The sequence below is a fragment of the Eimeria acervulina genome, genomic scaffold, assembly GCF_000499425.1.
Source record: "Eimeria acervulina Houghton genomic scaffold, Eah_scaff114, whole genome shotgun sequence".
NCBI classification, from domain to species: domain Eukaryota; phylum Apicomplexa; class Conoidasida; order Eucoccidiorida; family Eimeriidae; genus Eimeria; species Eimeria acervulina.
In genome coordinates, this window is record NW_013550365.1 from 1 (window position 1) to 10,235 (window position 10,235).

Consider the following 10,235-nt stretch of genomic DNA (forward strand, 5'->3'; position numbering starts at 1 on the left):
CTCTTCCGATCTTTACTTTTTAATTTGAACTTCGTTTGCAGGCTTCTCAACATCTGCGAGGTAAAGAAGAAAATATAAATAATGCTGCAACCAACCGCTGTGCTCAAGCGTCTCCTCTGTTAGCTGCACATACACCCGAATATATTATATAATATATATATAATATATATAATGTATAATAATATATAATATATATATTTATTTAGAAAGAGGAGTACATATATAAATTAATATATATATATATAGAGAGAGAGAGAGAGAGAGATCTGTATGCATATGTGCATGTATAACATATATATATATATATATGTATATTATATATATATTATAACTCTCAGGTGTATGTACACCCGAGCGACAAATTAATTTGAAGTACACCGCAGCAGCAAAAACAAACAAAAGATTTGCATGCATATGCAGCAAAAGCTCTGTTCTTGAAGACAGATTCTAAACCACAAGACTCTCTCGTTTGCTGCTGCTGCTGCTGTTGCTGCTGTTACTCTCGTTGTTGTTGCTATTGCTCGTGTTGCTGCTGTTGCTACTCCAGCTGCTGCTGCTCGTGCTGCTGCTACTTCTGCTACTGCAACTGCTGCTGCTGCTGCTATTCTTGCTGCTGCTACTGCTGCTGCTGCTGCTGCTATTCTTGCTGCTGCTACTACTACTACTACTCCTACTACTACTGGTGCAGCTATTCTTGCTGCTGCTACTGCTGCTACTGCTGCTGCTGCTGCTGCTGACCTGCTGGCATGCCTTTTTGATGAAGAAAACGATTGGCGAGTTTTCTTCTCTTCCCTCCTCGAGGCCGCTGCAAACAAAAGCAAAAAAAAACAAAAGCAAACAAATAACCGTTGAAAACCCTAAACCCTAAACCCTAATACTCTAAACCCTTCAACTAAAGGCAAGCACAAGCAACAGCAACAGCAGCAACGGCATCAACAAAAGCAGCAGCAGAAACAGCAGCATCAAATGCAACAGCAGCAGCAACAGCAACATCAACAGCAATAGCAGCATCAACAGCAGCATCCACAGCAGCAGCAACAGCAATAGCAGCATCAACAGCAGCATCCACAGCAGCAGCAACAGCAGCAGCAGCATCCCCAGCAGCAGCAACAGCAACAGCAGCATCCCCTGCAGCAGCAGCAACAGCAGCAGCAGCAGAAACAGCAGCAGCAACAGCAGCAGGAGGATAAGATACCATTCATATTGGTTGGTGATGGCGAGTGCATATGCAAGAGAAATTTTATCGAACGCTGTACATCCAAATGCATCTAAGTACTTAACAAAACCCCCTCCCGGCAACAAACTGCTGCTGCTGCTGCTGCTGCTGCTGCTGCTGCTGCTGCTGCTGGTGGTAGTGGGGGAGTTTGAGTAATGTGGATTTGCTGCTGTTGCTGGTGCTGCACGTTCGAGCTGCTGCTGCAGCAGCAGCGGCTGCTGCATGCATGCATATACATGCAAAGCCAAGCGGTTTATTATACCGGAGTAATCTCTGGACAGACAGTTTGAGGGGCCGAATGCGTTGTTGCCTTCAACAAATACAAACAAATAAATATAAATTAATCAATATTAATTTGTTTTAATTTATATTAATTAATTTATAATCCATATATTCTAATAATATTTAGAAGTTAAGAGTTCAAGAGGAAGGTAAGGATCGGTGTATAAATAAATATAAATAAATAAATATAAATAATTAAATTAAATTAAATTATATTAATTAAATTAAATTAAATTAAATTAAATTAAATTAAATTAATTAAATTATTATTTATTTTTTATTCACCTGAATTATCTCCGACTCCAAGCAAAGCGAGACACAGCGCCATGTTGCATGCAGTAGGCAGACGCCACCGCTGCAGCAGCAACAGCAGCAGCAGCAACAGCAACAGCAGCAGCAACAGAAGCAGCAGTAGCAGCAGCAACAGCAGGAACAGCAGCAGCAGAAGTAGACGCAGCAGAAGGAAACGCAGAATCAAACAGCAAACATAGCAGGAATTAATGCAGAAGCAAACATAGCAGCAGCAGCAGCAACAGCAGCAGCAGCAACAACAGCAGCAGCACCAGCAGCATCCCAATCGCCGTAGGCTGCTACAGCTGCGCTCAAATGTCTTGCCAGCAGGGACCAAGGGTTTAGGGTTTAGGGTTTAGGGTTTGAGGTGTACATGCAGGTTTGCATCAATGTGCTCGAGCAAAGTCGGCAGCAAATGATATGAGCGGTACTCCAACGCTGCCATTGCATAAAGCATGCGGGGGACCATCTCCGGCTGTACAGACACCCCAAACCCTAAACCCTAAACCCTAAACCCTAAACTCTAAACCCTAAACCCTGATCGTCAGACCCTGGGCATTAAGCTGCAGAGGAACTTCTATCGCCGCACCACGCATAAACCCTAAACCCTAAACCCTAAACGACAAACTCTAAGGGTGTCATTCAGCGAATCCTTAAGAAACCCTAAACCCTAAACCCTAAACCCTAAACCCTAAACCCTTGCCTGTATCTGTTCTTTTCTTTCTATTAAATCGAAGACGAGGTGTTTGAAAGAAGGCAGCGCATGGACTTGCTGTTTGTCTCGCGGGGCCCTGCGCATAAAACACCCCTTAGCGGAGGGTTTAGGGTTTATTAGGGTTTATGAGGGTTTAGGGTTTATGAGGGTTTAGGGTTTATGAGGGTTTAGGGTTTAGGGTTTACCAGAAGGAATTAAAGCCAAAGACATTTCCTAGTTGACAGAAACACCGCACCAACCACTTGTAGTCTGCCTCATCATCAGCGCGGCTGTAGCGCCGATACAACCTAAACCACAAACCCTAAACCCTAAACCCTAAACCCTAAACCACAAACCCTAAGCTGCAAACCCTAAACCCTAAACCCCGATGGGAGCAAGCACGCACGCAAGAGTCTCTCGCCTCGACGGGCGCGGAAGTGTAACAGAGCCTGCAGGTCAGTGGGGGTTTAGGGTTTACTAGGGTTTAGGGTTTATTAGGGTTTAGGGTTTATTAGGGTTTAGGGTTTATTAGGGTTTACTTTATAATCGTTCTAGGGTTTGAATTAGCCTTATTTAATTTCTCGTGGTAATACGCCGCGAGATCATCGTGGGGCCGAGAAGAAAATAGCTGCAAACAAACCCTAAACCCTAAACCCTAAACCCTAAACCCTAATTTCCATGCGCCTTCCATGCAGGCATTAGGGTTTAGGGTTTAGGGTTTAGGGTTTACTTTGATCTTCCGCAGGCGCTTGGGTAGAAAGGCCGCATCGTAGGTTTGGGCGTATTGATGAGCTGAAGAAATTGAAGCGAGGGTTCCGAACCCTCTGCGTGCTGCTGCTGCTGTTGCTGCTGCTGTTGCTGTTGCTGCTGTTGTTGCTGCTGCTGCTGCTGCTGTTATTGCTGCTGCTGCTTCTCCTGCTGGTGCTGCTGCTGATGCTGCGGCTGCGTTTGCTCTATAGCGCGGTGGTTGCAGCCTACCAAACGCTTGGCGCATCTTGGAGGTGCTGCTGTTGGTGCTGCTGCTGCTGCTATTGCTGCTGTTACAGCTGCTGCTGCTGCAGCTGGTGCAGCTGTAGCAGTAGCTGCATCTGCCGCTGTTGCTGCCGATAAAGCTGGATGAAATATCTGCTGCAGCGAGTTGCTGCAGGTGAGAAGACCGCAAGAGGCGGCGGTACGGCAGGAGATTCATCTGCTAACGTATGCCTCTTGCTAAACCCTCTAAACCCTAAACCCTAAACCCTAAACCCTAAACCCTAAACCCTAAACCGTGTCTCGTAGACCTTAATGCATCAGTTTTGTGAGTTTAAATTGAACATAAGGAGAAGAATTATAGTCAATGTAAAATAAATTTCTTTTTAGATTCTGCAATGTGCGTTGTTTACACGTCGATGCGCTGCTGATGTCTGTACACTGTAGAGAAGGTTTTTAAAAAATGTGTATAAATATGGAGTCTTAATAGTTTAGAAAAGGTAAAATAAATCATTAATAGTTTTAATTAATGATTTATTCTTCTGAAATTGAGTGGTAGGGGCTTCGGGTTTATCCGCCTAATGCATGCATATTTGCGGTGTATGTGCAGCTTGTGCATGCATGAATAGGGGGTTGTAAGAAAAGAGTAATTTGGGAGGAAAATATTGTTTGTTTGTATTTTATGTGTGAAAAATATAATTTATTTTATATTTTTTGTATTGATTGATCGGTGTAATCGTAAGAAATGAGTCAATCTACTCAGTACTCCTCTTCTTCTTCTAGCTTCACCGATGGGTCTATGGCAGTTAGAGGCAAGGAAACACCTTCTTTGTCGAGTGTCTCTGGTGTATGGAATGCAAGATATTCTGAGGCTTTAACAAGAAAGCCTCACCCTACCCCTCATAATTCTTCTTATTATCTAAAATGTATGCTAGGAGGTGTTTTATCATGCGGCTTAACTCATACAGCTGTATGTCCTTTAGATGTTGTAAAGTGCCGCATGCAGGTAAACCCTGAAAAATATAAAGGACTTATATCAGGGTTTAGGACGATATTAAGTGAAGAAGGTGCTGCAGGGCTTCGCTTAGGTTGGGCGCCTACATTTATAGGATATAGTATGCAGGGTTTATTCAAGTTCGGTTTGTATGAATACTTCAAAGATCTATATGGTAATATTGCTGGAGAACAAACATATGCTAATAATAAAGGTGCTGTTTGGCTTGCTGCCTCTGCTTCTGCTGAATTTGTTGCTGATGTTGCTCTATGTCCTCTAGAGATGATTAAAGTAAAAATACAAACATCACCAAAAAACTCTTTCCCAACCTCTCTATCCGCTGCTGCATGCAAAATGATGCAAATGAGACAAGAAACCAAATTCCCCGTAAACCCTAAACCCTAAACCCTAAACCCTAAACCCTAAGCCCTAAACCCTAAACAACGAAGAGTTAGCAGCTTGCTTAGACACACAAACGAAGAAACACACTTCATACAGATTTTCTGTGGCTGTCGCCTGCTGGAATTCCGAGGGTTTAGGGTTTAGGGTTTAGGGTTTAGGGTTTAGGGTTTAGATATGGGTTGTGCATTTCTTCAAATTAGGGTTTTTGATAGAGTTTTTTATAGATTTTTTCACAGAGATTTTAATAGGGTATATAATAGGGTTGTTTAGGGTTTAGGGTTTATTGTTTATTATTAAATGCTGATTGTTTGTGCTTCAGTTTGGGTCAGTAGTACCCCTATGGAGCCGACAGATTCCTTATACTATGGCGAAGTTTTTCTTCTTCGAGAAGATTGTGCAGTTGTTCTATGATAAGGTGTTCATACACCCGAAAGACTCCTACGCAAAGTCCACACAGCTTGGAATAACCTTTGCCTCAGGTAACTATACGCATTTGTTTGTTTGTTTGTTTGTTTATTTGTTTGTTTGTTTGTTTGTTTGTTTATTTGTTTGTTTGTTTGTTTGTTTGTTTGTTTGCTTGCTTGTTTTTGTTCTTGTTTTGTTTGTTTGTCTGCTGGTTTTGTTTTGTTGTGTTTATTTATTTGTTTATTTATATGTTTTGTTTGTTTATTTTGCTTATTTGTTTGCTTTGTTTGGTTGGTTGTTATTTAGGGTTTAGGGTTTAGGGTTTAGGGTTTGGTGTGTTTGTCTGTGACCTTTTATATATTTATAAATATTTGTTTATGTGTGCATGCATAGATTTATATCTATACATATTTATTTATTTATATTTATCTATATATTTATTTATTTATATTTATTTATTTATATTTATTTATTTGTTTATTTCTTCAGGTTATTTGTCTGGCGTTATCTGTGCGGTGGTTTCGCATCCAGCAGATTCGCTGGTCTCCCTGATGGGCAAAGCAGAAAACAAAGGCAAAGGGTTCGTATGAGGGTTTAGGGTTTAGGGTTTAGGGTTTAGGGTTTAGGGTTTGGGGTTTAGGGTTTGGGGTGTATGGGCAGGTTTGGACAGATGGCGCGCGAGATGGGTTACGGTAATTTATTTACAAAGGGTTTAGGCACTCGCGTTTTGATGATCGGCACTTTGACGGGCCTTCAGTGGTGGATATATGATAGCTTCAAAGTAAACCCTAAACCCTAACTAAACCCTAAACCCTAGCTGACACGTGCAGGACCGGATCTGTTGCTGCTGCTGTATGTTGCTGCTGTTGCTGCTGCTGCTCCTGCTGCTGCTGATGGTTGTTGCCGCCAGACGACGTTGCAGCAGCTTCCTGCACTCGCAGCTAAACCCTAAACCCTAAACCCTCGGGTGTTTCTGCACAGGCTGCTATGGGTATGGGCACGACCGGCGGGGGATCGGCGAAGAAAACAAATTAAAAAAAAATAAAAATAACATTTTTATATACACAGCGCTTCAAATGCATGCAAGACGTGCAGCAACGCGAAAGCAGCAGCAGCAGCAGTAGTAGTCGTAGTAGCAGCAAAAGCAGCAGTAGCAGCAGCAGCAGCAGCAGCAGCAACAGGAGGCATGAGGGTTTAGGGTTTACGAATTAGGGTTTGGAGTTCGTAACCCATGCCTGTACGTCTTCTAACCAGTAAGCTAGCTAGGTAGCTAGCTAGCTAGCTAGCTCCCTAGATAGCTAGCTAACTTGCTAGCTAGCTAGCTGTCTATCTACCCAGATAGCTAGCTAACTTGCTAGCACCTTGTGCCCGGCTAGGCAACGGGGCTTGAGCTGGGGCCTTAGGGCTCCGTGGGTAGCTGAGCATTAACTGGGGGCCTGTAGCCAGCCAGCTAGCTAGCTAGCTAGCTAGCTGGGGCATGCGGCTAGCTGGCTAGCTGAGGGCATGTGACTAGCTAGCTAGCTAGATAGCTGGGGCATGTGACTAGCGAGCTAGCTAGCTAGCTGGGGGCATGTGGCTAGCTAGCTAGCTAGCTGGGGGCATGTGACTAGCTAGCTAGCTAGCTGGGGGCATGTGACTAGCTAGCTAGCTGGCTAGCTAGCTAGCTAGCAGGGAGTTGGGGAGGCTTTGTTTGTGCTGTGTTCTGCTGGGGGCTGCGGATCGCCTGGCGAGAGAACAAAGAGTGATAAAGAAAAGAAAGAAGAAATATAATAAACAAGAAGATGAAGTATAATACACAAAAAGAAATATAATGAAGACAGAGAAGGAGTGTAATAGAGACAGATAAATATAATAAAGGCAGGGAAGCAAAATAAATAATATTAAAAAGACAGAGCAGAGAGAGAAGGACGAGGAGAGATAAGTAGCTGTCTCTCCTTCGTCTTTATTATATTTCTTTCGTCTCTCCTTTGTGTTTATTATATTGCTGCTGTCTCTTCTCTGTGTTTATTATATTGCTGCTGTCTCTTCTTTGTTTATTATATTTCTTTCGTCTCTTCTTCGTCTTTATTATACTTCTGCTGTCTCTTGTTTGTCTTCATTATTTTTCTGCTGTTTCTTCTTTGTCTTTTGTATATACTATATATAATGAATATATATTTCAGCTACAGCGACGAAGTGCTGGGGTATAGAGAAGCATTTGTGCATCTAAGGGCTGTATTATTAATAATAATATTATTATTATATTTTATATAACATTTTCGTAGTATAACAATTAAAAATATATATTATTATCCATCCGCCTAGCAGCAGCAGCTGCTGCTGCTGCTGCTGCTGCAGCTGCTAATGTATAAAATATACATCTTTTTGGGGTGTACATGCAGCCGAATGTGTTTATATAATATTGCAAGAAGTGTAATATTTGTTTTGATTTGTCTATTATTGCTATTATATCTTTCTTCTTCTGCTTTAGTTGCATGCAGAGGCCCCCAGGTGTATAGGCAGCTCCGGGCCCCAAAAGTAAACGCAGCTGCACATGAGGGAGGATGTTTTCTTGTTTTATTTTATTAAGTTGTTATTATTGTTTTTATTAGAGATAATTCTTGAAATTTCCCTTAACAGCAGCTGCTGCTGCTGCAGCAGATCTACAGCAACGCCGCAGCGGCGCATGCAGCTGCAGCAGTAGCAGTAGCAACAGCAGCAGCAGCAACAGCAGCAGCAAAGGATCCAAGCTGCGGGAATGCCAGCATGGCGTGGCAGCAGCAGCAGCTGCTGCAACAACAGCTGCAGCAGCAGCAACAGCTGCAGCAGCAGCAGCTGCAGCAGCAGCAACACCTGCCGCAGCAACAACCGCTCCATCCGCAGCAGCAGCAGCAGCTGCAGCAGCCGATAACCCGTAGTCAGTGGCCCGAGCAGCAGCAAGCCTGGCTTCCGGAGCAGCAATGGCAGCAGCAGCAACAGCAGCAGCAACTGCTGCAGCAGCAGCAACAGCTATTGCTGCAGCAACAACAACCGCATCCGCACCCTCCTCTCTCTGGCTTTGCTTCATGGCAGCAGCAGGTCGTGCCTCAGCAGCAGCAAAACCCGCAGCACCCGCCACTTCCTCACCAGCCGCAGCAGCAGCAGCAGCAGCATCACGCCTTGCCGCTGCAGCAGACGGACTTCCATCAGCAGCCGGGGCTTCAGCAGCCGTTGATGCAGCAGCCCGTGCTGCAGCAGCAACCGCTGCAGCAGCCCGTGCTGCAGCAGCAGCTGCAGCAGCAACACTTGCAACAGCAGCAGCTGCAGCAGCAACAGCTACAGCAGCAGAGACTGTCTTCTAAGGACTCTTCGAGTGCTGCAGCGCCACGTAATCTGCAGCAAGTGCAGCCGCAACAAATGCAGCAGCAGCACTTGCAGCAGCAGCAAATGCAGCAGCAGCAACTGCAGCAGCAACAGCTACAGCAGCAGCAGCTTCTGCAGCATCAACGCAGCATCGGCCCTCCAGGCTCTCATTTAAACCAGCAGCAGCCGCTGCAGCAGCAGTTGCAGCAGCAGCCGAAGCAGGAACAGCAGCAGCAGCACCAGCAGCCATCGCAGCAGCAGCAGCAACACCAGCAGCCGCAGCAACACCAGCAGCAACAGCAGCAGCAGCAAAGGCTGCAGCAGCAAGTAGCCCGTAAGTTGCACATATTGTAGCTGCAGAAATACTCCGCGTCTGCTTCCAGTGCATGCAGCCTCGGCTCCTGCTGCTGCTGCTGCTGCTGCTGCTGCAGGTCAGGCATCGGAGCCCCCTTGCGAAGGGGGAAATGCAGTGTCGGCGTCTGCAGCAGCAGCAGGAGCAGCAGCAGCAGCTTCACGCAGCCCTGACAGCACGGGTGCTGAGGGCATGTCGGGGCCTCCTTCTTCTGATTCCCGCAGCAGCAGCAGCAGCAACAGCAACAGCAGCAGCGGCAGCAACAGCAGCAGCAGGGGAGGGGTGGAAGTTACACCCCAATTGCATCAGCTGCTGCAGCAGCTGCTGCTGCAGGTTGGATGTGAGGAGCAGCTGGAGCCGCAGGTGCTCCCGCTGCTTGTAGACCTCTTTCAGCGTGAGGGTTTAGGGTTTAGGGTTTAGGGTTTAGGGGTTAGGCGACTGCAGCGGTGCACGTGCCAGTTGGTTTCGGGTTTCGGTTTGTGCTGTGGGGATGCAGGGTTTAGGGTTTAGGGTTTAGGGTTTGTATCGTAGGAACAGGCTGTGGTTTAGGGTTTAGGGTTTTGGGGTTGCTGCGTGGAATTAATAGTTGCCTGCTGTTTATGTTTCGGGTTGATAGGGTTTAGGGTTTAGGGTTTGTGGTTTGCATATGGGGTTTAGGGTTTAGGGTTTAGGGTTTATTGTTTGCTGTATGCCCGTAGAGTATAGGCTTTGTTATTTGCATTTAGGGTTTAGGGTTAGGGTTTAGGGTTTAGGGTTTAGGGTTTAGGGTTTTGTGTGCTTGTCAGGGGAGGCTCTGCGTCTCTTATACTCTGCAGCAGAAATAGTAGAGTATAGAGCTGCAGGAGCAGCACAAGGGAGGCATTTAAGGGGTTTAGGGTTTATGAAAACCCTAAACCCTCAAAGCAGATATGCTCTTGTTATTGAAGAAGCAGATGCTGCTGCTGCGCTGCAGGAATACCTGCAGCTGGAGGTGCCGCAGCCAGCCTCTGCCCAGGTCAAACCCTAAACCCTAAACCCTAAACCCTAACGCTTATGAGCAGTTTGGCACTGCGGGGTTTTGACTGACACCTATGGAAAGTATGAGAATGGGTTTAGGCTTTATTTAGGGTTTAGGGTTTAGGGTTTAGGGTTTATTGTTTGCTGCAGGATCTGCAGCGGCTCTCTCGTCTTGCTAACACCACAACTTTTGGTAGTGCTGCAGGTGACCTGCTGCGGCAGAACCGTCTGCATGCAGCAGCACGTGCAGCTTTAGACGAGGACAGCGACGTTGCAGCAGCAGCAGCAGCAGCAGCAGCTGCTGCTGCTGCTG

At 45.6% G+C, this 10,235-nt stretch overlaps 3 protein-coding genes across 3 annotated transcripts in view; 2 read left to right on the top strand and 1 right to left on the bottom strand.

Moving 5' to 3' along the window:
• Positions 1 to 447: 447 nt before the first annotated feature.
• EAH_00017660 (hypothetical protein, conserved) lies at positions 448 to 3,672 on the bottom strand (the record flags this gene model as incomplete). The annotated part of the gene is made up of 8 exons (XM_013397585.1): positions 448 to 805; positions 1,196 to 1,526; positions 1,784 to 1,853; positions 2,163 to 2,264; positions 2,418 to 2,441; positions 2,740 to 2,791; positions 3,023 to 3,111; positions 3,214 to 3,672. The coding sequence occupies 8 exons, from the start codon at positions 3,670 to 3,672 to the stop codon at positions 448 to 450; spliced, it is 1,485 nt and encodes a 494-aa protein (XP_013253039.1).
• A 1,137-nt stretch (positions 3,673 to 4,809) lies between these two features.
• On the top strand, positions 4,810 to 6,288 carry EAH_00017670 (phosphate carrier protein, putative; the record flags this gene model as incomplete). Its single annotated transcript, XM_013397586.1, has 5 exons — positions 4,810 to 4,833; positions 5,168 to 5,327; positions 5,743 to 5,833; positions 5,914 to 6,034; positions 6,235 to 6,288. The coding sequence occupies 5 exons, from the start codon at positions 4,810 to 4,812 to the stop codon at positions 6,286 to 6,288; spliced, it is 450 nt and encodes a 149-aa protein (XP_013253040.1).
• A 1,710-nt stretch (positions 6,289 to 7,998) lies between these two features.
• Positions 7,999 to 10,235, top strand: part of EAH_00017680 (hypothetical protein, conserved) — a gene marked incomplete at both ends in the record, with an annotated part of 2,751 nt that continues 514 nt past the window's right edge. Inside the window, 4 exons of the mRNA XM_013397587.1 lie at positions 7,999 to 8,908; positions 9,006 to 9,320; positions 9,712 to 9,920; positions 10,073 to 10,115. Coding sequence (XP_013253041.1) covers positions 7,999 to 8,908; positions 9,006 to 9,320; positions 9,712 to 9,920; positions 10,073 to 10,115 — 1,477 coding nt within the window. The remainder of the gene's footprint in view (positions 8,909 to 9,005; positions 9,321 to 9,711; positions 9,921 to 10,072; positions 10,116 to 10,235) is intronic.